We start from the raw sequence: 27,274 nt of genomic DNA on the forward strand, positions 1-27,274 counted from the left end.
AGTCTGTGTGGGCAATGGTCACGTTAGGGAAGAAAACTACCAGAGCCTCACCCGGGATTGTGATTGGGGTGTGCTATAGACCGCCGGGATCTAGCTTGGAGACGGATAGAGAGCTCTTTAATGTTTTTAAGGAGGTAAACACTAATAGGAACTGCTTGATCATGGGAGACTTTAACTTCCCAGATATAGATTGGGAAACAAATGCTAGTAATAACAATAGGGCTCAGCTTTTCCTAGACGTGATAGCTGATGAATTCCTACATCAAGTGGTTGCTGAACCGACGAGGGGGGATGCCATTTTAGATCTGATTTTGGTGAGTAATGAGGACCTTGTTGAGGAAATAGTAGTAGGGGACAACCTTGGCTCGAGTGATCACGAGCTAATTCGTTTCAAAATTAATGAGAGGATAATTAATATTGCATCTGAGACTAGGGTTTACGATTTCAAAAGGGCTAACTTTACTAAATTAAGACGACTAGTTAGGGAAGTGGACTGGACCAACATATTTAGGAATCTAAAGGTAGATGACGCCTGGGGTTACTTCAGGTTGAAATTGCAGGAGTTGTCAGAGGCATGTATCCCGAGAAAGGGAAAACGGCTCGTAGGTAGCAGTTTTAGACCGAGCTGGATGACCAAGCGTCTTAGAGGGGTCATTAAGAAAAAACAGAAAGCGTACCGGGAGTGGAAAATGGAAGGGATCAGCAAAGAAACCTACCTTATTGAGGTCAGAGGGTGTAGGGATGCAGTGAGAAAGGCAAAGCGACGGGTGGAGATGGACTTAGCGAAGGGGATTAAAACCAATAGCAAAAGGTTTTTTAGCCATATAAATAGGAAGAAAACCAAGAAGGAAGAAGTGGGACCGCTTAAAACTTTAAACGGAGTGGAGATTAGGGATAATCTTGGAATGGCACAATATCTGAATGAATATTTTGCCACGGTCTTTAATGAGGCTAATGAAGGGCTAAGGAATAGTGATAGAGGGACCGATGGGAATGAAGATATGGGGGTAGACATTACAGTATCTGAGGTGGAGGCCAAACTTGAACAGCTTAACGGAAGTAAATCGGGGGGCCCGGATAATCTTCATCCTAGAATATTAAGGGAATTGGCGAGTGATATTGCTAGCCCGTTAGCGATGATTTTTAATAAATCTCTAAATTCGGGGATAGTACCGTTGGACTGGAGATTAGCTAATGTAGTTCCTATATTCAAGAAGGGGAAAAAAAGTGACCCGGGTAACTACAGGCCTGTTAGTTTAACATCTGTAGTATGCAAAGTAATGGAAAAAATTTTGAAAGAGAGAGTGGTTAAGGAGCAGGAGGCCGATGACAACTGGGATAGATTACAGCATGGATTTACGAAAGGTAGATCGTGCCAAACCAATCTGATCTCCTTCTTTGAGAAAGTAACAGATTTTTTAGACAAGGGAAATGCGGTGGATCTAATATATCTGGATTTCAGTAAGGCGTTTGATACGGTACCGCATGAGGAATTATTGGTTAAATTGGAAAAGATGGGGATCGAAATGAAAATCCAGAGGTGGATAAGGAGTTGGTTAAAGGGGAGACTGCAGAGGGTAGTACTGAAAGGGGAACTGTCGGGTTGGAGGGGGGTTACCAGTGGAGTTCCTCAAGGTTCGGTTTTGGGTCCTATTTTATTCAATCTATTTATTGCTGACCTGGGAACCAAGAGTAGGAGTGGGCTGATAAAGTTTGCGGACGACACCAAGTTGGGAGGTATTGCCAATTCGGAGAAGGATCGGGATATCCTCCAGGGAGATTTGGATGACCTTGTAAACTGGAGTATTAGTAACAGGATGAAATTCAATAGTGAGAAGTGTAAGGTTATGCATTTAGGGATGACTAACAAGAATTTTAGTTATAAGCTAGGGACGCACCAGTTGGAAGTAACGGAGGAGGAGAAGGACCTGGGAGTCCTGGTTGATCGTAGGATGACTATGAGTAGGCAATGTGATGTGGCCGTTAAAAAAGCTAATGCGGTCTTGGGTTGCATTAGGCGGGGTATTTCTAGTAGGGATAAGGAAGTGCTAGTCCCGTTATATAAGGCGATGGTGAGACCTCATTTGGAGTATTGTGTGCAGTTTTGGTCTCCCATGTTTAAGAAGGATGAGTTAAAACTGGAACGGGTACAAAGAAGGGCCACTAGAATGATCCGAGGAATGGAAGGCCTGTCGTATGACAGGAGACTTGAGGAGCTCGGTTTGTTTTCCTTAACCAAAAGAAGGATAAGGGGAGATATGATTGCACTCTTTAAATATATCAGAGGGATAAATACCAGGGAAGGAGAGGAATTATTTCAGCTCAGTGCTAATGTAGACACGAGGACAAACGGATATAAATTGTCAGTCAGGAAATTTAGGCTTGAAATTAGACGAAGGTTTCTAACCATCAGGGGAGTGCAATACTGGAACAGCCTACCGAGGGAAACAGTAGGGGCGAAGGACCTCCATGACTTTAAGATTAAGCTAGATAAGTTTATGGAGGAGATGGTATAATAGGATAACGGGCTTAGTCAATAGGTCAATTGAGTGCCAAACTGGTACTTAATTGGGTCAAATTGGGTCAATAATATGATATTCTTAACCTCTTTCAGAGGGTATGGCTGGAGAGTCTTGCCCGCATGCTCGGGGTTCAGCTGACCGCCATATTTGGGGTCGGGAAGGAATTTTCCTCCAGGGCAGATTGGCAGTGTCCCTGGAGGTTTTTCGCCTTCCTCCGAAGCATGGGGCAGGGGTCGCTTGCTAAAAGAGTGGGTAGATCGGCTAATGTGGCCTGCATCTTGCAGGAGGTCAGACTAGATGATCATAATGGTCCCTTCTGATCTTGAATTCTATGATTCTATGATTCTATGATTCCCATCCCCCCCAAAAATTTCTTTGAGTCAGTTTCTTTATAGGCAGGGAATTGTTATGAGTTTAATTATCACTTTGGGGAATAGTAAATATACATTATCTTGAAGGGAGGGAAAGAAATATTAGAGGGTACTCCCAACAGAAACACTGTCAGGAGGAGGATCTCAGATTCCACAGTGACACAAAAGCTCTACCCACACAGAAAGATTGAATTGCTCCTCACACAATAGAACATAAATGGTGAAATGTGCTCCTAGGGGTGCCATGGACCTAAATAAAGAGCCTTTTTTGGAGGGGTCCAAGGCAGGGGAGTTGTGTTAAGATGGAGACCTGGAAGTCTTCTATTCTTATGTTAATGTCAGATAATTTGCACCAACAAAACCACCCACGCCAGTTTACACATATAGGGTGAATTTCACCCCAGTTCAGCCAGCACAGGTCCTACTTCAGTTCTGCCTAGGGCACATGCTGGCCCCCAGAACTAAGAGTGGGGGGAATTCACTCAGAATCTCTCTTGTGAAGCTCTTTCAGAGCAACAGAATGGCCTTATTTCCAGCTGCTATATAGAGCCATAGCTTTAGAATAAAAGACTAACTCCTCCTCCTCTCAGGCCTTCTCAAGACTCACTATAGCTCTGATTAGGTCAAAACCCAAAACAAAGGCATCACTTATTTATTTTTTAGCCACTGAGACTAGCTTACATTAGCTTCTCATGTGGCATCAGCTTATTTCACTTGTCTTCTCCTGGTGGGGGATAGGGACAGGGCATCACCTCCTTGCACTCCCCTAGGTAGCAGGGTCTGGTGGGTAGGAAATCTGTGTTAGTCTGTGAGGTTCCATGCCTTGCTGTGGATGCATTTTCTACAACACCCATCACAGTACCTGAGTATGTGCTTAGATGATGATAAAGTTAAATTTGCATGAAGAAGTCCCCAGTGGACTTGGTGAAGTCTTGTCTCTCCTCCTTGCTTAAAGGCGGTACTGCTTGGGGAATATACGATTATAGAATAGGTGATAATGTGCTTCATGCTGAGAGGAGGTAGTGGTCTTATAAATGCAGCCTAACTGTTATGTGGCCAACACAGCTGCAAGAAAGTCTCTACAGGAGAAACTACAGGCCTCAGCTCTGGTTTATGATATTATTACGTAGAGGCCAATAAAAACCTAATTCTTGATTGCAAAAGAGATAATGTGGATTTGGAAACCTACCCTAGTTTAAATAAAAAAAAAAAAAAGGAAAGATGGACAGGAAATAAGTGCAACTTATTTAGGAGTGGAAAAATAATGAGATCATATTTGTTTTGCTTAAAAACTGATGTGGGGGTGGGAAACGTTGCTTGTGAAAAGATTCCAGGTAATTTCAAAATATCCAGAACAGTTAGTCCCCAGTACATTATAAATCATACAAAAAGAGACTGATTTGAGTGAGTTACTGGTATAAGCATGGACATGGGCGCCAACTTATATGGGCTCGTGGAGCTAAAGCCCCAGGAATATTCAAAATCAGGGGCTCTGCTCCACCAATATTTGGAGCTAGGTTTCACCCCTTTAAATCCCAGCCGCGGCCGGGAATCAGAGGGCTCTGGGCTGCCCTTTGAATCCCAGCCCCTGGCCACTGATTGCCCCCCTCCCCAGACCTCTGCCCCAACTGCCCCCCAGGACCCCCACCCCCTATCTAAGCACCACTGGTCCTTGTCCCCCGTTACCCACTCCCCAGACAACTGCCCCTAACTGCCCCTTGGGACCCCAGCCCCTATCTAAGCCTCCCTTCTCCTTGTCCCCAACTGCCCCCTCCTGAGACCCCACCCAACTTCCCCCCAGGACCCCACCCCCTACCTGTCCCCTGATAAACCTCCTAGACTCCCAGGCCTATCCAATTGCTGCCTGTCCCCTGACTGCCCCTCCGAACCTCTGCCCCATCCAACCCCCCCTGCTCCTTGTCCCTTGACTGGCCCCTGGAATCCCCTACCCCTTCTCCAACCTTGTAATCTTGTGGCACTGACGCGTTGTAGCTTCATTTTATATCGGCTTACAGGGCGGGAGTGGGGGGGGGGCGCACCACCATTTTGGGCCCCACCAAAAATTATACAAACCTGCCGCCTATGAGCATGGATGGACATTTGTGTTACTGTTGAGCAGCATTCAGTCTGCAGACTAACATAGCAGATGGCATGACCTCTGTTCCTCAGCTTCTAATACTCTGATTTTGTGTCACATCTGAGCATTAAAGTAATCTGTGCACGCATTACAAAGATTGGAGAAAGGCAGAGAGGGAGATCATGAACTTTCTGGATAAATTAAATGGGTCACTGGGACTAAAAACTAGCTGCCTCACAAACCTCAGGTGTAATGCTGAAAACAAATATCCCCGAGGATGATTGTTTTAAGGAGCAAATGCTGAACTCGCAAAAGGTCCACACCCATTTTGCAAACAATTTGCTTCTTCACCAAAGTGAATTTAATATAAGAAGAGGCTGAATCTTGCCATTCTTAGCAAGAATGAGGAATCCTGCAGCCACAAAGCCCTAATCTGTGATTGTGCCAGTTTTTCCAAGCTAAGGTGGAGCAGGCTGGGGGACCTCAAAGGAGCATCTAGGTGCTAGTCAAGTGGAGGAAAACCGAGTCACTAAACAGACAAGCAAGTCTCAGTGACAATTTCTAAGAGAACCTGTTAAGAATCATCACAGCAGATTCAAGGAGACTAAAATGTCTAAAAGAAATTGGTTCAGAAGGAACGTAATACTTAGGGATCCCTTAAAATGGATATCAGATACGGCTACATTCATGAAAAATCCCATCCCTAACCACAAGAACTTTAATTAACCAAATCTTTATGTACCTCTTTGAAGGGATAGAGGTGAGGCAAACAGAACACAGGTGGGGGATGCTGACATATATACACAGCAAAGGAGACAGAGCTCTGAGAAGCAACAGATGTTTTCTTTGAGAGGATTTCCTCCCCAGCCATATTTTAACATGATCACACACTGTAGCAGAGGCAGGTCTCCACATGGACAATGGCAACATTTAAAATCTTTTTATTGATTTGAGAGATGTATAGGAAACTCTCCTTTTAACCAGTAAAAGCGAAGCTAAAATATAGTAATGACTTTAATAATGTTTCCTCACCCAAATCAAAACATTTACCTACACAACTTTATCTTTTAGGGTATCACAGCTTTGGCAAAACTATCAGAAAAAGTGAAAGTTGATAATTCCACAGGGGTAACAAGCAAAGAAGAGATAACACTAGGTTTTGATAATCCCTCAGGCCAAATTTTTCAAAAATGACTAGTGATTTGGGTTTATCCATTTTTCAGTGCCCAACTTGGGACATCTTAAAGGAGCCAGATTCTCAAAACATGCCGAGCACCCACACTCTTAATATCCAACACCTTTAAAGTGTTTCCAATTAAGCACTCAAAAACCCCAGTCACTTTGGGAAACTCTGGCCTTCCTGTATGCCTCCAGGAACATCCTAATCACAGACGTGAGATGAGGCAAGGCAGCATTAAACTTAATATTTTCATTATGCAGCAGCCTGGGAAGTTGCACTCTTTGGATTTGCCCACAATACTATGTAGTCTCCGATAAGAAATATGCACTGTGCTGCTCACAGAGTCATGAGTTTATAAAAGCAAGCATTTGAACAAGTGCTCATGTTTACTGCCTTTTTAGTTGAATATTACATCTCACCATTTAAACAATCAAGTTTCAGGAGATAGTTTTCAATTCCCACCCATGCTCCTGAGCCAGTCAGCAAATGCAGTAAAATTGTACTGGAAAGACGGGTATTAAACTGGATCATGTAGCACAGGGTTATGGGAGGGGTGGTTTAAGCATAGGAATGCAAGTCAGGATCTTGAGACTTACTGCTTTTAGGAAATTCATTTGATCTCTCTGCCTCATCTTCCTCCACCCACAGTAAAACTGAGTAACCCTCCCACCGCCCTGTGAGATACTTAGCACTTCTAATCTTCAAAAGGCTTTACTATCAAGAAGTATCATTACTGAACCGTTGTTAGAATGAGCACTATGCAACAGCTACAGTAGGTAGTAACTAAGATTGAGTCTCTAGCTGTCCTTGCCATTTTAAAATGCAACTAATTTTAAACTGAAGGAAAGGAGAAAATTCAGCCAGCATTTTACCTCAAGACATTTTTATCTATGAGAAAACAAGCAAATAATCTAAAATGAAGGTTCTTCAGATTTAAAGTGAGAGACCACCACAAGAATGAACAGAAGTTTGAGAGCATGGGTGCTTTTGAAAATCTCACCTAAGTGAGGGTAGGTACTTAACGCTCATTGAAAACTAAATGGGAGTTAGGCACCTAACTCAGTCAGGCACTTTTGGAAAAAATCTCTCCCACAGTGTGGATCTCCTCGGACAGTCTGCACTCAAATGAACAAAGAACAGTTGCCTGTTTCTGCTGACCAGAGTCCCTGGAAATTTAAAAATGTAGTATAAACAAAAACTACACTACAGTTTTCAGTGAGGATATTTCTTCCAAAGCCAGTCAAGAGGGGGCACATGGGATGGCTCTTAAACTCAAATAGGAATTTCCTTGCTTGATTATTTCCTGCATAACCTTAAACCCAATCCTGAAACATAACTGTAATTAAATGAAGTTAGCGGTAACCTCTCAGGCCTTTACTGGATATTAAAGGCATTTCCGTGTGCAGTCGCTACAGTTGCGCAAATCACATTCTGATTGAAATTCAAGGTTTAACTCAAGATTTCTTAGCCATCCTTTGCAGTGGACTTTAAACCAGGTAAGGAAACATACAGCATCTCCTCAGTCAACAGGTGTCCATAATCTTTGTTGCATGCACAGAACAGTCCGAACGCAGCACAGATTGTATGCATGTAGAGTACAGCATGTTAAGAACGCTATGGGAATGAATAAGGTATGGGTCATTAAGTTACACAAGTTGTGTCCAGCACTGAAGTTTATTGCCTCTGACAAACCAGGATTAGAGCCAGTATTATTCTAGCAAGTCTGTTCTAGGCCCAAAGAGCCTGCCAAACATTACATTCAGTGTCCAACACAAAAGGAAAACAAAGTGTTCTGCAGAAATGTGCTAGAGCTGTTTCAGTGTTGTGAAAGAGTGAGGTTGGTCTCATGCAAAATGGAGGGGACAAAAGATAGACGAGGCCCCTTACATGTCATCTGGTAATTCCTGCTGACTTAAGATGTGTGTCTACATGGGGAAGTTTACAAGTCTAATTATACTGCTGTAGTTATACTTGTATAAATCCTCATGTGGACACTTATTCTGTTACAGGAGCACCTACATAGGGAGATATACTAACAAGTAAGAAGCTTGGCAAAAATGAAATTTTTTTAAACAATTTTGAGGGATAATATCAATGTTTACTTTTAACCATTTTTATTTTTATCAATTAAAATGTTCACAGTTTGGGAACTTATGGGGGGGGAGGGAATCAGACAACTTAATGACAGTAGATGTTGAGATTCAAAAAGTTAAAGCTTTGTAACCATCAAAGCACAAATTGTCATCACATCAAAAATATACAAAATAAATATCCTTAAATCAAACTAAAGTTCTCAAGCAGAATTTTTCTTGCTTTGCCTATCTGTAAATTTCTATTATTATTGATGGATATATTTTTCTGTCTGTTTGGGAAGGGGGTGGGGGCATGAAATCAACATTTACTGATAAAAATCTAATTGTTTGAAGCCAAAGCATGCTGGTAACTTTCCTCACGCAGACAAGCCCTTATGAAGGCTTTGTTTTGACATAGTTATCAAACACCATACTTTGCAACTTAATGGTTATGGATGCTTCTTAGACAACGTTGATAGGTGTGATATCAGAAAGCACACCTCGGAGACTGGTGCTGACTAACCATGGCTCCAGCTGGAGCACAACATTCAGAGGTGATGCTAATTAGCAGGCCCGAAGGAGTCTAAACTCCCACCTAACAGTTAAAGTGTAAGGGAGCCAATGTTAGTACAACTCAAAGAAGTTACAGATAGAGGATTATAGCAATGAAAATTCTACTCATGTGACCCTCTGCCTGTGACTAATGTCAGTTTAACTCCACGACTGAGTCATACTAAGGGCACATCTTCACTAGCAACATTAAAGTGCTGCCGAAGCAGCGCTTTAACGTGGCTTGTATAGTCGTGGCAGAGCACTGGGAGAGCTCTCCCAGCGCTATATTAAAAAACCTCACCTCCCCGAGGGGAATAGCTCCCAGCACTGGTGCACTGTCACTTTACAGCGCTGAAACGTGCAGCGCTCGGGGGGGGGGGGGGAGGAGGGGTGTTTTTTCACACCCCCAGTGAGAAAGTTGTAGCACTATAAAGTGCCAGTGTAGACAACCCTATGAAATGATGCAGAATGGAGAACAGGTTGCACGTTGAGAAGTGTGAAGATGCATGTAGATATTGAGGGGGAAGCCAGACATACACTCCAGTAAAGATTTAAAACTTTCACCCTTCAGAAGTAATCTTTAATACACCCAGATGGGCATCTTCACATATCAGGGAGCAGCTGATGTTTTTGAATATTTGATCATTTTCTGGAGCTCTTCTTCCAACTCCTTCCCCTCTACCAATTAGGTATCTAGCAGCACGAAAACAGAATTAGCTATTCCTGAGACTTGTTCTTTACTTGAGGTCTTAAATTGCAAGTTTGCATCTATTATTTATTTATTTGGTGTATGCAATCCAGTCAAGCCAAGCCAACAGCATTCTTATCAACGATGTTCAAGGCACAAAGACCTCCAGGAAGTTGAGTCATTTTGCAGTCATCAACAACGTGTGTCATGGTTTGTGGCTGCCCACACTGACATAGCGAACTGTCTCTAAAACGCCACAGAAATTCCATGTTCACTGAGCAACATAAGTTATACAGACATAAGTGGTAGTGTAGACATAGCCGCAGACCGTAAGCTCTTTAGGGCAGGGACTGTCTTTTTGTTTTGTGTCTATATAGCACCTACCACAATAGGGTCCTGGTCCACAACTATGGTTCTTAGGCATTATAGTAATGCAAATCATCAATAATAAGGGACCATTAAGTATTTCACTTCTAAGTTTAGATTTGAATGCAGCCTGGGGCAATTGTGACTGATGATCGTTTGGTGCCTTACAATATATGAACGAACTGAGGTGAACTTGTACTAACTAGCTCATTTTCTGGTGTTCACATCTCGCACACACGCGCCCCAAAAAATCTTACTGGCAGTCGCAGCAGAGATAAGACTGAATGTTCCATGGAGTCTGAATTATCCTATCCTCAAGGGCCATATGTCCAGAAAAGGTTAAGGAACCTTGGTGGGGGAGCACATGGACAATTTATTCTACTGCAGGTCTTGTTTTATGCTAACCACAAAGACTTGGATCTGCAAGGCTGCCAATTTAGCACCTCACAAACAGTGAGTTACAACCACAGGGTAATTGAACTTACAAATACTGTGCACATAAATCTGCAAGTTTGCTACAACAGGGAAACAATGCACATTTTGAACAGGAGAAAAAGGGTATGAGAGAGTTTGAAATGCAGAACAAACAAACATTCTGAAAACCCAATTCTATAGTTTTTACTCAGGAAGAGTTCTCAGTGATTCTGATGAGAGAGTACTGCTGAATTAAGATGGCAGGATTCAGCCACTATATGGTAAATTAGAGATAGTAAAAGCAAAAACAAATTCAACCCATGAATAATAACCATAGAAAACACTAGGTACATATTCTAAAAAGCTAAAGCTGTGTCAGGTTTTTATCTGCCTTAGTTTTATTTCGCTCCCAAAATACGAAAAGCAATTAGAGAGCATCACTGACAAGTTACAGTATTTCAGTCTCTCTCTATAAAACCATTTGGAGATACAATAGCTAAAAGATAAGTGCCACTGGGGTTTGCCAAATTCACCCCTGGCAAAAATAGGAACATCTCGCTGTTTTATGTTTACTTGTGTAGCTTACAACAGGTTTGAGACTTTTATTTAAAAAAATGCAAATATCTACATTACTCATATGCTATAACTCTATGGGCCAAATTTCAGTATAGTGGGGCTTTTTTAGAAAAAAATTCCATATTCTATAGACCAAGGGTAAGCAACCTATGGCACAAGTGCCGAAGGCAGCACGCAAGCTGATTTTCAGTGGCACTCCCACTGCCCAGGTTCTGGCCACCGGTCCAGGGGGCTCTGCACTTTAATTTAATTTTAAATGAAGCTTCTTAAACATTTTAAAAACCTTATTTACTTTACGTACAACAATAGTTTAATTATATATTATAGACTTATAGAAAGAGACCTTCTAAAAACATTAAAATGTATTACCGGCACACGAAACCTTAAATTAGAGTGAATAAATGAAGACTCGGCACAGCACTGCTGAAAGGTTGCCCACCCCTGCTATAGACCTACAGAGGGTCACCATTAGAAATGCTAGCCTGGCTACCTGCTGCAGCACAAAAGGAAGACATTGCCATAATTACATGAAACATTTTAAGTCTAGGACCCCAATCCTGCCTCTGGATCTATTCATGTGGATCCCATGTAGAGTTCAGGACATAGTCCAAGGCCTAGTTTAGGTTCTTATAATGCAAACACACACAGGGTGATGAATGCAGTATAAAAAAAACATATACAGAACAGATATGTATTACTGTACATATCAGAGGGGTAGCCATGTTAGTCTGGATCTGTAAAAGCAGCAAAGTGTCTTGTGGCACCTTATAGACTAACAGACGTTTTGGAGCATGAGCTTTCGTGGGTGAATACCCACTTCGTTGGATGCATCCGATGAAGTGGGTATTCACCCACGAAAGCTCATGCTCCAAAACATCTGTTAGTCTATAAGGTGCCACAAGATACTTTGCTGCTTTTACTGTACATAGCCTCTTATACTGTGCTCATCACCATAGCATCTGGGCAGGTGGGCTTTCCAGTACTGCTTAAAATACTATCCTGGATAGGGATGCTTTTGAATTAGGGCCTATGGCAAGAAATCCAACTGAAGTAAATGGGACTACACACTAGAATAAGCATTACTTCCAGTGAGCAAATGTTTGAAGTGTCAGGCCCTTAATATTACCAGTTATTTTATTTCTAAGAGAGAAACTGTTAGATACTTTAGGACCAAAAGTTTAGATATTATAAAAATGTCACTGTCTAGTCACCTTTCAAAGAAAGCTGGTAGGGGTGGTTGAGATTTATGTTCCTCAACTACATTTGCAACCCACACATTCTAGAACTGGGCCAGTATAGGAGAACTGGAAAGTGAAACCGACTAGAGACGTGAAACTGATTACCCTACTTTTGTGCCACCAGTTGAATAAAGAACAAATTGTAAGAGCCTGAAGCATAAGAATAGATTTTAAAAAAATCTCTAATATTTTTAGCCCAAGAAAATCCACTTAAGGAACTACCAATGTTTGAGAAGCAATGCATGTTGCAGTATCAGAGAGGTAGCCGTGTTAGTCTGATTCTTTGCTGCTAATGCATGTTGCAGTAGCATAGCAGAACTAACAGGGAGATCATACAGATTGATATTTTGTCCTTTTACATGGGAAAAGCTACTGTCCTGCAGGAAGTTCTGTTAGGTGTTTAATATAGCAATAGGACCTCAAACTCAGACAGCATCACACTATAAGCGAGTCTCATTTTTCTGAGAGAGGCTGCATTACAAGGTATGCTTTAAAACAATATGCCATTAAAAAAAAAGCTATTGATAATAGCTGTATCACACAATTTTTTAAATAATGAGTGTTTATTTGTTAAAACTCTCTAAAAAGATTCTCAATGTTGACTGATGCACTGAACAAAAGATAAAGGAGAAATTAAAAAAAATCCAGTCCAAATGCTCCAACCTGTAAAAACTTACTCTGATTGTTGGGGGGAAGAGGGGAAGGAGGGGATTGAGGGAGGGAAACATGGAGCAGTTTGCATGTCACAAAAGTCAGGGCAGTAGACCAGTTCTGTGCACAAGTAGGAAACAGATGCATCAGAGCCTCAGTGACAGAATGTTAGCCTGTACAGAAGATAACCGTTACTGTAGTATCTGTGATTCTTCACATAACAGTAAAGCCATAGCAACCACATCGACAAAGTTCTCTTTCTGAGCAATGAATGCATTAGTTACTGATTCTTCTTTAAAGAGACACCGTTAACTTTATATTAAAAAAAAAAAGTGTCAAGTCATTACAAGTGTTCCTGAGTTCTCAGGTCAGTTTTTGTGGTTTTACAACCATGTTTTCTTACTTCAGATGTTTCTCTTCTGCCTGATGCTGTCAGAGGACCACACGCACACAGTAAACAGACTCCCTTGCAGAAGAGAAACCATGAAACAAATAAAGTAAGCTACAACACACACACACACCCCTTACTAATCCTTTGTTATAGGTAGCACCTGCAGTTATTAATACCACAGGAAAATTCTGAGACAAATGTGACTTAAGTTGACTGTGTCCCTTTAAACTACATCAGAAAGGTTAAAAATTAGTACTTCACTGAAGATTCTTTATTGATCTTTACCTAGAAGAGGCTGTGGATTTAAACCTACAGCCCTTACTAAGGCAAAATATCTACTGAACTAAATGGAAGATTTAGTTGAGGAACAGCTGTAGATATACATCAGATTACAATGACAATTTACACCAAATTAGCAAACAAACTTTCAGAACACACAGAAATTGGCACACTTCACACAGTTTCGAAAGCCATTATTTACGGACCTTACAGTGGTTTTATAACTAGTGTTTGTAAAATACTTTGAATGTAATAGTACAGCAGCAATTTGCCAGCACACTACCTACATTAAAAACCCTCATACAAACAATGCCAACATTTTAAAGTTCTAAGAACACCCCTTGAAGTTTTCCCTCCCTCCTGTTATTAATTTTGGCTGCATCACTAGTTTAATTAGCAGTCAGAGCTAGCAGATAAATTCATACAAACCAAACAGGTAAATAAACAAACATATACGGTAAAACTACCGTAACTACCACATATGCCCACCTACTACGAAACCTTAGCTACATAAGCAAGAACACTATGCAATGCCATGCTGCTTACATTGCAGTAACAGTTAATAGTGAGAGGCAGAACACACAGAATACGTTAGTGGGATGAGAACAGTAACTTTCCTGCAGGAAAGAAAATCAAGCTGAAATGTACCAGCAACCATCACCCAGTACCAACATGCACTGGCTAGCCCCCACCCCCTGCATTGCCCTGGCACAAGGGAGGGGTTCAGGCACCAGGGGGACCCCGTCATGGGAGAAGAGAGCTAGCCCCCCGCCCACTGCCCTGGCACGGGGGAGGCTGGCACCGGGGGGGAGGGGAAGGGAGAAGGGCACTGCCCCCCCCACTGCCCTGGCACGGGGGAGGTTGGCACCGGAGGGGAAGGGGCGCTACCCCCTCCCCACTGCCCTGGCACGGGGGAGGCGGCGTTACCCCCTCCCCACTGCCCTGGCACGGGGGAGGCTGGCACCGCAGGGGGGAAAGGAAGGGAGAAGGGCGCTTCTCCCCCCTGCCCTGGCACAGGAGAGGCTGGCACCGCAGGGGGGAGGAGGAGGAGGAGAAGGGGCGCTACCCCTCCCACTGCCCTGGCACGGGGGAGGCTGGCACCGCGGGGGGCAGGAGGAGGAGAAGGGGCGCTCCCCCCCCCCCCCACAGCCCTGGCCCGGGGGAGGCGGGCCCCGCGGGGGGCAGGAGGAGGAGAAGGGGCGCTACCCCCCCCCACTGCCCTGGCACGGGGGAGGCTGGCACCGCGGGGGGGAGAGGGGCGCTACCCCCCCCACTGCCCTGGCACGGGGGAGGCTGGCACCGCGGGGGGCGGGGAGAGGGGCGCTACCCCCCCACTGCCCTGGCACGGGGGAGGCTGGCACCGCGGGGGGGGGAGAGGGGCGCTACCCCCCACTGCCCTGGCACGGGCGTGGCGGGCGCCGCGGGGGGGGGGGGCGGGGCGCAACCCCCCCCCCTGCCCTGGCACGGGGGAGGCTGGCACCGCGGGGGGGGGAGGGGCGCTACCCCCCCCCCCCTGCCCTGGCACGGGGGAGGCGGGCGCCGCGGGGGGCGGGGAGAGGGGCGCTACCCCCCCCACACACACACTGCCCTGGCACGGGGGAGGCTGGCACCGCGGGTGGGAGGGGGGCGCTGCCCTGGCACGGGGGAGGCGGGCGCCGCGGGGGGGGGAGAGGGGCTCACTAGCCGCCCCGGGGGCCGCTCTCCGCGGGTCCCCGCCCCGCGCCCCTCACTCACCTTCCGGACGCTGCCGCTCTCCGGGGCCCGCAGCAGGAGGAAGCCGCCGTCTCCCGCCGCGTCCCCTCGGCCGCCCGGGCTCCCCTCCGCGGGGACCATGGTGGCGTGGGGCGGCTGCTCCACCGGCCCCGCGGGGCCCCTGGCGGCTCTGGAGGCGGCCGCGCTCCCCTCAGCCAGGACAGCAGCCGCGGCGCTCTGGCTTCCACAACGGCGGCTAACCGCTGGCCCCAGGGAGGGGCGGGAGACAGGGGCCGCTCCGGCCAATAGGATGGCGGGTTGCTTCGAGTGAAAGCGCCTGTGTCCAATGGCAGAAAGGACTGAGGCGTCCCCGCCCCTCTCGCTGCCTAAACGGTGCCCGAGGAGAGGAGACCCTGTCGCCCCTGGCAACGGTGGGAATTAGAACGCCGAGGACGTCAGGGGGCGGGGCCGCCCGGGCACGGCCTTGTCTGGCAGGCGCGCGCTGGGAGGACTGCACGCGGCTTTTGAACCCTCCCCCCCCGCCCCCGCCTTGTGTCACAGCTGGGCCGCTGCAACCCTGTCTCCCCCCCGCCCCATCTGGAGCAGCCCCCTGCCCCCCGTCTCTTTCCCCACCCCGCCAACATCTGGTCCGTTGCTGTTGGGGGGAGGCACTAGCAATGCAAACTGCATGTAAATCCCTTGTCTCTGGGGCACTGCCCTGCCCCTTCCCTGCAGCCGTCTGAGCTGAACCCTCACCTCAGCGAGGGGCGGCTCCAGGCCCCAGCACGCCAAGCACGTGCTTGGGGCAGCATGCCATGGGGGGCGCTCTGCTGGTTGCCGGTAGGGCGGCAGGCGGCTTCGGTGGACCTCCCGCAGGCGTGCCTGCGGAGATTCCGCTGGTCCCGCGGCTGGGGTGGAGCATCCGCAGGCACGTCTGTGGCAGTCCACTGGAGCCGTGTGACCAGCGGACCCTCCGCAGGCACATCTGCGGGAGGTCCACCGGAGCCGCGGGACCGGCGACTGGCAGAGCGCCCCCCCCCCCACGGCATGCCGCCATGCTTGGGGGGGGGGTGAAATCACTAGAGCCGCCCCTGACCTCAGCCCTGTCCCAGTGGGAGTCTACACTACCTCCACCCCACTGTCACTGCCATTTGTGGTGCATTTGCCCAAGGGCAGGGTCTGCAGAATTACTTCCCTACAACTGTGTTGCTCAGGGGTGTGAATCCACACCCTTAAGCGAAGTAGTTATGTCAACCTAAGTGTGGGTGTAGAGCGTGCTATGTCAGCAAGAGAGCTCCTCCTGCCAGCATAACCACCGCCTCTTGGGGAGGCCCATTCATTACTCCAATGGGAGAGCTCTCTCCCCTCTGTTTAGAGCAGGGGTGGCCAACCTGAGCCTCAGAAGGAGTCGGACTTTACCAATGTACATTGCCAAAGAGCCACATTAATACAACAGTAGCCCCTCCATCAGCTTCCCCTCCCACAGTGCCTCCCACCCAGTGCCTCCCCCCACACACCTCCCCATCAGCTGTTTTGTGGTGTGCAGGAGGCTCTGGAGGGGATGGCGAAGGAGTGAGGGCATAGCAGGCTCAGGGAAGGGAGTGGAGTGGGGGACAGGGCTTGTGGCAGAGCCAGGGGTTGAGCAGTGAGCACCCCCCGGGCATATTGGAAAGTTGGCACCTGTAGCTCCAGCCCCGGAGTCGGTGCCTATACAAGGAGCCGGATATTAACTTCTGAAGAGCTGCACGTGGCTCCGGAGCCACAGGCTGCTTTAGAGCATCTTTCTTAAAGCTCTGCAGTGGTGCAGCTGCACCCAAGTGCTGTTTCACGTCCTCAGTCAAGAAATCCAGTTCACCTTGGACCGAGGTAGGAGCAAAACCTGTCCCTCTTGTGCTGCTCCTTTGTTGGCCTGTTATGTCATAAAGTCCCTGGCTTTTTAGAGCAGTTTCTCTTTCAAACAAGCAAGTGCTAGGCAACTCTATCAAAAGCTACAGTAGAGAGAATAGAAATTGTGTAGAAAGCACTCGAGAGTCTGGAAATGCCATTCTTAAGGCTGCATGTGCAACACTAACTACTTCCCCCTCTGTATTCTAATACATACAGTCTGGGCAGTGATCTATATTTAAAAGTTAAATGGGCCTTGCTACATCACCCAGGGGTGTGAACAATTCTCCCTCCTGAATGCTGAAGTTAAGCTAATGTAACCTCCTACACCCCACACCCCGACCCATTGCCAACTAGACGTAGCTACGTTGATGGAAAAATTCCTTCATCAATGTAGCTATTGCCACTGAAGGAAATGTATCACCATCCTACATCAATAGAAAAATCTCTTCTGTCAGTATAGGAAGCAACTATGCTATGGTGCTCCAGCAATAAAAGCTATTACCTCACCCATCTTGTCTCTGAATCTGTCAGGCAGTGAGAGTACTGAGGCTGCTGCTTATGATACTCAATAGGATTGTTTCATTGTTACCTTTTCCTCATCTCTTTCCCAAAATTTATTGTAATCACCTGTAGACTCATGTTCACAGTCTTAGCACATTTGGGACCAGGGAATGCCTTCTTATGTGTGTAAAGTAATGCACCTAACATAACAGGCTCTTGAGTCTTCATTATAATGCGTTAACATTAAATCAATATCTTGACTCAGCTGTAGTAGCTGAGTTGCTATTTGGTCTGGTGTTTTTTTAAATCCTAGTTTTAGGACAGGGTTGGGTGTGGTACAAAGGGCTGAAAAGCAACTTTCCTTGGATCACATAGATCCATTCAGAGCTAGAGCACTACTGGTTCCTAGCTTTTTGCTGTGATAGTCCAGAAATCCCACAGCTTCCTGGGGCACAGGTTTAATAATCCATCCTGAGCTGTAAGCTCATGCCTCATTTATTATTTGCATCACATGTCCAGTCCCAGCTCTCCCTAGATCTTTTACATTTCCAGGAGCCTGCTGTTGTTCTGGGGCTGCTGCTGTTTGTTTCAGGCAGAGTTGATATAGCGTGTTACAAAGAAAACCCTGCACTGTCCTCTCTCAGCGAGACTATCCAAATGGAGCCATTGGACTGAAAGAACAAAGTTGCTTTAAGTATTTGGGATGGTGGCAGTTCTCTTTCTGCCTATCTACTGAAGGGGTCTAAGGAGCAAGTGCAGGATTTATGTATCACTATGTTCTGCAATATCTGTAGCTGTGGCAGGGTACATCTAGGAACAAGGATCCCTAAATTTCCTGTCTATACCTGCATGAAACTCCAGCTATTCTGGGTGCTTTAATGCAGACAGACTCCTGCTGCTCCTGGTTCACTTTATACTGAGTAGGAAACTCTATTAAGACTGATTTTGATTAATGCTACTCAGACTGACACCAATATTACAAACCAGAGCACTTAAGTCAAACACTGATACTGCTGGGCACGCTCCACCCTCGTTTGCTTTATTTCATCCACTAGTGCTTCATACACTCTCTGAACTGCACTGAGAGATCTGGGTTCATTAACCAACTTTGGTGTTCTGACTAGTGGACCAGTGAACAGCCAGTGTGCTACCCGGAGATGGTCTCACCCTAGCTAGGAATATCGAGTGCTCTTTTGCCCGGTACTGATCTCCTTTGTAAAGTGGTTTGAGATCTATGAAAGGAGCTAGATATTAGTCATTAGTAGAGCACTGCTGCTTGCTATTCCTTCAACAGCCCTGGCAACAATAGAGACTAGTGCCTGTAGAGTTATGTTATGATGAGACTTACACTGGCTAAATCCAGTTTGGGTTAGGAGGGATCTTTCGTGGCTCATCTAGTCTGGTTTGATTCATTATCCCCAAGTCATTCCTAATAATACATGAGTGTCCTGGCTAGCCTTGAAGATCTTCAGCAATGGGGTCACCAGGCAGACGACAGGATTAGGTTAATCTAGATGGGAGCCCAGGCAAACGCAGCTGGAGGTGGATGAACAAAACAAGTGTATGGGATGCCCCTGAACACTAGTTTTTACAGCCTCTTGCTGTAAGTCTGACTTGCAGAATAAGCCTGAAAGTTTACTAGCCAAGACCCAGGAAGACTCCTTGCTTGCCCTTTACCCTGGTGATTGCTGTTCTTTGGGGGGAGTGGATTCAGTGATTATTATACTCACCCAGCAAGAACAGTCGCTCAGGCTGTGGGTGAGATTTTGCAAGCCTGCTGGAACCAGGATCAAACAGTTCCTCCAGGGAAGTTGTCCAGGAGGAACCACCCCTATTTCTTAATGTTCAAGAGCTGACAACTGTGCTTCACCTTGAAGGAAGAAATCTAGGAACACACTGTCCCAGTCCCGCTAGTTACAAGCTGAGGGCCCAATTTTGCTTCCCATCAGACTTGCTGTAAACTTAATAGAATCATAGAATATCAGGGTTGGGAGAGACCTCAGGAGGTCACCTAGCCCAACCCCCTGCTCAAAGCAAGACCAACACCAACTAAATCATCCCAGCCAGGGCTTTGTCAAGCCTGATCTTAAAAACCACTAAGGCAGGAGATTCCACCACCTCCCTAGGTAACCCATTCCAGTGCTTCACCACCCTCCTAATGAAATAGTGTTTCCTAATATCCAACCTAGACCTCCCCCACTGCAACTTGAGACCATTGCTCCTTGTTCTGTCATTACTTTATTGGAAGTCACCTTAAGCATGGAACATACCAGCTGAGGTCACTCCAGGAGTTTTGCTCCAGGTTTTCTAGTAGCTCAGGTTATTTAGCAGACCTCCTGCTGGTGCCATCTGATTAGCAGCGGCTGGGCTAGTTTGTTGTGTCTAATTACAGCCAGTTACAAGCGTGGATGGTGATCCAGGAAAACAGAGAGCCACACCATCTGCATCAAGCCAGGGGGAGGAAACTGCTACCTCACCCTCTCAGGCTTGCCAGGTAAAGGAAGGATCGAGGGGCTCAAAGTACATTCCCACCCTCCGACAGCAATTGCACAGCCTCCATTGATTAACTGTCCCTAGAAGCGACGTCTGAGGTAGAGAGGGTTGCCTATGCAAACGTTTGCAAAGCACTAGACGCTTGCAAGGAGCAGTGCAGCACAGAGCCTGTTTGCCCCCTTGGAGATCTCGCCACGTTTTTACAGCAGATAGTTGTCTGGTGTTGCTTTCCCTAAAAAAAAATACGAGCTTGCATTCTTTCCAGGGCGAATGCTCACTTCTTTCTGGGGGCCACCTCCCTTCTACTGAATGTGTGCAACAGGCCACCTCCCACCTCCTGGAGCAGCATGAAACCTGGAAGGACACTCAGAAGCAGTGTTTATGAAGTAATAACTCCTGGTTAAGTATGTGCATAGAAAGCTTTTAACTCACCTGCTGGAAGGTACAGTAGAGGCATGCTGCAAAATATGGGTAGAATGTGCTACCAGTATACTCCTTACCCGTTTATTGAAAAGGCACTGGGAAGGAAGTGGGACCAGTACAGACAAACAAAAGCAGGACTGGGAACTAAGAAAGATTAGAAGAGTTTGTGGAGAATGGTTTGTTTTACAGCTTTGGGCAAAAGATACCAGGGGCCTGCAGAGTTTTGCACAAGAGAACTCTCTCTAGGCTGGCTTTTCTCTAAGTCATGCACATTAAAAACAGAACCCTTATAAATGAGGGAAGGAGAAGCAGGCTGCCCTCCCACCCCAGGCTCAGTGTGTGTGTGTGTGTGTTTTTAGAAGCAAATGAACTAACTAAGGTTGGAGCCAAGCTTCTAAGAAAAACTAGTGAAGCCCCCCAACGGCAATACCTATAGCATTGGAAAATTCCTAAGACCTGATTTATTTCTTGGCTATCTAGTCATAAAGAAGCCACCTTACCGCCAGCCTCATGGAGAAATACAAACCTCTCTTATTACAAAATTGATAAAAATCAAAACCACAGTTCAAGAAACAGATGTAGTAACACTGACCAAATACTGCACTTACATGTCCACACCCCGTGATAAGTTACTCCATCCACTAGTAAGCCCAGGACTGGTAAAGCTAATATACGTAAACTGAGGCCCCTTTCATATAGGTGAATTTTCCCAGAATTCCTCCCAAGGCTTAGCCAGCCTCTTCCCACTGGTTTAACTTTGATTTTAAGACTACATTTCCCAGAATGCTCTTTGGGCTGAGTCTCTTCCAATCAGGGGTGAGTGGGGTCTTTAAATCAGGCTCCTCCAAGGGGGCACTTCCCCTAGAGAGGAAAGCAAGGAAGCTATTCATGAGGGAATCTCTTCTTAACAAATGTTACTTAGCCGGGTGCTACCCCAAACAGGTGAGCTTCTGCCCGCAAATATCCAGTAGCATTTAAGATTATATAGCGAAAGGGCTTGTAAAGCATGAGGCTTTTAACAGAAAGAATTGTCTTATTTCCTCCAAAAGTTTGCAAGCCCCTCATTTTCCCTCCCACTTGTTTCTCTAGATGAAGGAGCCAAGTTTCTGTAGGAAAGGGGCTAACTTCCTTCAGAGAAAGGAAGTGACCCAGTGCCATTCCAGTCACACTTTGGTTGCATTATTTGCATCCAGTATGGACTTGATTTTTTTCCAGTCCTCTTCTGCCTAAAGTTCTTAGGGCTTTCATGGGCAGATGGAGTTTGTCAAACTCTCTCTCTCCCTTAGTCTAGAGGGATCTGTTTTCTCACTGTGCTTTGTTTTATTTGTCTGCCCCTGTTTGGTTTTCACTCACTTCTTGGTTGTCCAGTAATTGGTAAAATGCTGTAATGAACGTGCTGCTAATTCTGCACCCGGGGTTAGTATTGCAATAAAAGCATAATCAATCCTGAATGCCCACTGTGCCCCTCCCCGCAGCCTGCTACATTCCTGCTTAGGCGGGAAAAGTGATTTTGTTAAGGGGCAGAACTGGGGGGAGGGAGGGAATCTAGTTTTTATTCCCAGCTCTGCACAGATTTCTTTTGTGAATTTGAGCACACTTTCAAAATTGCCTATCATTTTAGTTACCTCCATTTTTAGTACTTATTTTAGACTCTAAGGCCAGGAGCCTCAGAATTATTTACCCCTTGATTTCAATGGGAGTTGCAGAAGGGAATAAATACCTTTGAGGATGTGGGCCTGAAGGCCTAGTTTTCAATGAACGCTGGGCAGTGCATCTATAGCGTGATGCCAACTTTTCCCAAGCTAGAGCTAAGAATTTCCCAAAGCTGGTGAAAAATGCCCAGATAAAGTTTTTTACAGTGTTTCTCTATCCTGGGAAATTTCCCCAAACCTGGGAATTTGTGAGTAAAATGTTTCAACTTGGGAAATTGGGAATTTTCATTCAAACATTTTCCTCAAAAATTCCCAGATTTTGGGAATTTTCCCAGGATATAGAAGCACTGACGCTGGGGGTTCTCAGACATCCCTAAGAGCTGTGAGCGAAGGTGTAGGGTATGTGTAAGCCTCTTCGTTTTCAGTTTAAACTGATTTTTACCCCCCCAAAAATAAATAAATAACTAAAAATCCTGAGTTTTACAAAAAGTATTATTAATTTTTTTCTGATTTTCACCCTACTTTTGTGTCATTCCAATATATAAAAAATAACTTGTTTTATTAGGAAAATACAACACATTGCATGAGATACATGTATTACGATAATACATTAGCCTGTGTAGATGCAAAATTGCTTGTTGAAGTAAGGCTATGTATTAGTGGAGGATACGCACAATAGAGAAACAGGCACTCACACAAGCTCTGAAGTGTGTGTGCATCTGAACATCCTGATCAATCTCATGCCCAACACGGACACATTTCAAGCTGTTAGCAGATAACAGTTTAAAGGTCTGACGCACTAAAATGGAAAGAAAACAAAAATCTGTATCAGAATACGTTTCGGAACACAAGGAAGTGTTTGAACATTTTGAAAAACAGGAGAAAAGGGTGAAGTTGAGTGTAAGCGCTGCAAATGGTGTGGCCCAATTAATAAATGTAAATATTTATAGGCTAATCATTCTAAGTCTAGGACAGCAAACTGTTTATTCAAATGCAAAGTTTTATTTGGGGATTAGAGATGTATTGTTTTCTTAAACTCAGAGGTGGGATTGTGTTTTGAGTTCTGTTTTAGTACTGCAGAAAACCACATTAATGCTTTGATGAATGAAATTCAGTCTACTAAATACTTTTTCCCCCTGTTCTTCCAGCCACCAAAATAAACCCTGATATTTATCCAGACAAATTATTAATAGTTTTTTCCACTTGTTTTTTGTTGTCTGGGTTCTATTCCCATCTCCACTATGGATCACGGCGCCTTTCTGTGCCTCAGTTTCCCCCAACGCTCTTCCTTTGTCTTGCCTATGTAGATTGGAAACTCAGTGCCTGGCACAAAGGCCCCAGACCTGGGGCAGGCTTCTGTGGGCTACTATAATAAAAACAATCAATAATTAAAATACCAGTAGCAAGTCTAATCTGTTCTCTGTATCCACTAATTTTATAGCTTGATAAGAAAAACATTAACAGTCCTGTTTGAGTGGCAGGCTTTGTTCTGTAGGAACCTGTGTTGTGTGTTGCTCCGTGATATTCTAGATGTGCACAGATTTTATTTCTTTTATTGCTTGGTCCAGTATTTGAGATTAAATTCCTTGTTGAACTAAATACTGAGCTTGCGCCCCATGCGTGGTACCTGACTTAAAGATGCAGTGATGCAAGATCACCCGGGTATTGTCTTTGCAACCTTTATGCAGCCAGCCAGCTTTTCTCATTAATAGCAATGCTTCTGCTTTATACATTTGGTTGGTGCAGCCCTTTTCTTTGCAGATGTGAATTTGCACAATGATTGATAACAAAGAGTTGGCAGAGGAGAGGGACGTCGGGAATCATCACCAAACTGACCAGGCAGCATCTTCATCAGTGAAGACTAAGAATGACAGTAACAGGCAGGTGGTTTCCAGCGACAGCAATAATATACCGTAACTTCATGACACATGTGTGAATTGAATTGATGGGTATTAGAGCTATGGACATTGGCCGTTCAATGTCTCATTGGCCCTCTCAACCTTTTTGATGGTGTCATATGTTTATTTAAATATTATTAATCTGTGATTTCCAGCTTCACCAGTATAAAATACACTAGCTTGTGGTATTGTCACCTTCTGCTTAAGAATTTAAATGCTCAAAAAGTTAACATTGAATGTACCACCTTGACGCTACCCCATGTGCATCTGTGCGGTGGTCCTTAATTCCGTGATCACGCACTGTTCCTCAAATACAGGGGTTTCCTGGAAAAAGCATTTTCTTGCCATTTGAAAGGTTCTACTAGCATGAGAGAAACCCTTTACTTCATATAGGTAATATGGATAAGACTGTTAATATCTTACCAGCCAGTGAAGTGCATTTGCTGTTATCAACAATATATAGTTTGTAGGAGTCTTTCTAGCAACAAGTAGAATGGAAGCTTGAGAGGGTCACCCCCACAGAAGGATCATAGAATATCAGGGTCGGAAGGGACCTCAGGAGGTCATCTAGTCCAACCGCCTCATCTAGTCCAACCAGGATGATCTGGTGCTTCGAGGATTAGCCTGGGACTCAGAAGGTTCAATTTCCTGCCATGACACAGACTCTTCGTGTGACCTTGGGGAAGTGATTTAGGGTGTGTCTGCATTGCAGCTGGAACTAAAATTTCCAGTTCAGGTAGACGTATGCATGCTAGCTTTGATCGAGCTAGTGTGCTAAAAATAGCAGCGTGGTGTGGATGTTGGGAGGAGCTAGCCGCCCCAGCTATAATACCTTCCAAGATGCTAGGTACGTACTCAGCTACTAGTCTGTCCCACCAGCCATGCCGCTCTGGCTATCCTGCAATTTTCAGCAGGTATGTGTCTCAGTAACCCATCTGTTAAAATAGAATGTAAGAACGGCCATACAGGATCAAACCAATGGTCCATCCAGCCCAGAATCCTGTCTCCTGACCATGGCCAATGCCAGATGCTTCAAGGATAATATTCCGTCCAGAATCCCAAGGGTTTTGTGAGGATTAAAGACTGTGAGATATTCAGCTTATATGGTGATGGGGCCTGTAGCTTAGCATAGCTTGGAAAAGAACATTGTGGTTTTATTTCAGTTTTTACTATTAAACGTAATGCTGTGAGGTTGAACTTGATATTACTAACAATTGTCATCTTCAACATGCTGTAGAAAATAGCCCCAGGTGAGTTTAGCAGCCATCCACATTGATTGCAGTAAATAGGTTAATTTCATTTTCTGGGAAAGTATCAAGCTCGCTACAAATTAGGAAGGAGAATAACCTGGGGAAAAGGTGCGTATGGTCTTTGTCGGGAAGCTAGCTGGTCGCCTTAACTACAAGAAACCTAACTGGTTACTTTGATTTGTCCCTTCCCCATCACACGGAGTATTTTTCTTCCTCTTCTAAGGAAACGGAAGACTGTCTCTGAGCAGAAGGGACAAGAAAAGGAGAAGAAACCAAAAGCAGAAGCTCTGAGCAGCCAGTGGGAGGAAGCTCAGCGAAAGGACCAGGTAGGAGGAAACTGGCCTTTCAAGCAAGAACTGATGCGTGTTTTGTTTTTGAGAGAAATGGGCAGCCCGAGATCGTGACCGCTTACAGCTTCTCAGCCGGGCTGCCGCCTTCTGCTCTTTCTTTACTCATCTTTATAGGAAAGGGGATTTCTCCCGAACTCTATTTGTAGTAGTTAGACTTAAGCAAGTCACTTAGTCTCTCTGTGCCTCAGTTCCCCATCTGTAACATGGGGGTAACAGCACTGTTGTGCCTCATAGGGGCACTGTGAGGGTTGGGAGTCCAGATAGTTTGACAGAACAAGGAGCAATGGTCTCAAGTTGCAGTGGGGGAGGTCAGGGTTGGATATTAGGAAACACTATTTCACTAGGAGGGTGGTGAAGCACTGGAATGGGTTCCCTAGGGAGGTGGTGGAATCTCCTTCCTTAGAGGTTTTTAAGGTCAGGCTTGACAAAGCCCTGGCTGGGATGATTTAGTTGGGGTTGGTCCTGCTTTGAGCAGGGGGTTGGACTAGATACCTCCTGAGGTTCCTTCCAACCCTGATAGTCTATGAGTCTATGATTCTGTAGTTACCTTAGATCTGTTTGGTTTTTTTCAGACTTAGAACATGGTAGGGAGCATTAAACGATGGACTCCAAACACTCACCTTCCCAGCTATGGGAGGGAGTGCGGCTTATTGGTTAGAACAGGGACACTTGAGGCTAGGCTCTGCCTCTGACCCCGGCAGTGTGACTTTGTGAGGGGTACAGGGAGCTTGGTGTTCTGAGTACCGGCAGCTCCCGTTGACTTCAGTGAGAGGTTTGGATGCATCGCACCTCTGAAAAATGGGCCCTAACCCATTGGTGGCTCACTTTCCCTCTCTGTAAAATGTGGATAAACCTTAAACCTGGTGGAGCTGAGGCATTGTTTTGCTTTCCGTAGAGGGCTTTGAGATCCTCAGCACGCGAGCGTTACCCTCAGTTCAGCCTGTTGTGGCCTCCTTGTGCACATTCATAAATTCTAAGGCCAGAAGGGAGCATTGTGATCAGCTAGTCTGACCTCCTGTACAGCACAAGCTATAGGACTTCCCCGAATTAATTCCTGTTTGAATGTGAGCAGATCTTTTAGAAGCACAGCAAATCTTAATTTAAAAATGGCCAGTGATGGAGAATCCACCACAGTCCTTGGTAAGCGGTTCCAGTGGTTAATTACTCTCACTGTTAATAATTTGTGCCTTATTTCGAGTGTGAATTTGTTTAGCTTCGACTTCTGGATGTTGGATCTTGTTTTACCTTTGTCTGCCAGATTGAAGAGCCCTCTGTTATCACATTTCTGTTCGCCATGTAGGTCCTTATAGAGCAGGGGTGGCCAGCCTGAGAAGGAGCCAGAATTTACCAATGTGCATTGCCAAAGAGCTCCAGTAATACATCAGCAGCCCCCCATCAGCTCTCCCACCCCACTCCCAGCACCTCCTGCCCACCGGCAGCCCCGCTGATCAGCGTCTCCCCTTCCCTCCCCCACCTCTTTCATGGTGTGCAGGAGGCTCTGGGGAGGAGGGGGAGGAGTGAGGGCACGGCAGGCTCAGGGGAGGGGGCCGGAAGGGGTGGAGTGGGGGGCAGAGCCAGGGGTTGAGCAGTGAGCACCCCCCGGCACATTGGAAAGTTGGCATCTGTAGCTCCAGCCCCAGAGTTGGTGCCTGTACAAGGAGCCGTATATTAACGTCTGAAGAGCCGCATGTGGCTCCGGAGCCACAGATTGGCCACCCGTGTTATAGACTGTGAACATGTCACCCCTTAAC

At 45.8% G+C, this 27,274-nt stretch overlaps 2 protein-coding genes across 11 annotated transcripts in view; one reads left to right on the forward strand and one right to left on the reverse strand.

The window, feature by feature from the left end:
• The window catches only part of RHPN1 (rhophilin Rho GTPase binding protein 1), a 62,553-nt gene extending 41,554 nt beyond the window's left edge, over positions 1–20,999 (reverse strand). The window contains exons 1-2 of one of the 6 annotated variants that reach the window (XM_045003552.1): positions 20,982–20,997; positions 3,575–3,673 (exon numbers count right to left, since the gene is read on the reverse strand). Coding sequence is in view for 2 of the 6 variants with exons in the window: in XM_045003550.1 (XP_044859485.1) it covers positions 15,112–15,210 (99 nt within the window). In the remaining 4 variants the exon portion in view is untranslated. Of the gene's footprint in view, positions 1–3,574; positions 3,686–15,111; positions 15,398–20,981 lie in introns of those variants that run through there. The other 5 variants (XM_045003554.1, XM_045003550.1, XM_045003551.1 and 2 more) reach the window with 5 other exon arrangements.
• The window catches only part of TOP1MT (DNA topoisomerase I mitochondrial), a 58,018-nt gene continuing 50,568 nt past the window's right edge, over positions 19,825–27,274 (forward strand). For 3 of the 5 annotated variants that reach the window (XM_045003541.1, XM_045003545.1, XM_045003544.1), the window contains exons 1-3: positions 21,196–21,315; positions 23,787–23,905; positions 25,397–25,499. In XM_045003541.1, coding sequence (XP_044859476.1) covers positions 23,802–23,905; positions 25,397–25,499 — 207 coding nt within the window. In that variant the 5' untranslated portion in view covers positions 21,196–21,315; positions 23,787–23,801. Of the gene's footprint in view, positions 19,952–20,335; positions 20,355–21,195; positions 21,316–23,786; positions 23,906–25,396; positions 25,500–27,274 lie in introns of those variants that run through there. The other 2 variants (XM_045003542.1, XM_045003543.1) reach the window with 2 other exon arrangements.

The sequence above is a fragment of the Mauremys mutica genome, chromosome 2, assembly GCF_020497125.1.
Source record: "Mauremys mutica isolate MM-2020 ecotype Southern chromosome 2, ASM2049712v1, whole genome shotgun sequence".
Taxonomy (NCBI): domain Eukaryota; kingdom Metazoa; phylum Chordata; order Testudines; family Geoemydidae; genus Mauremys; species Mauremys mutica.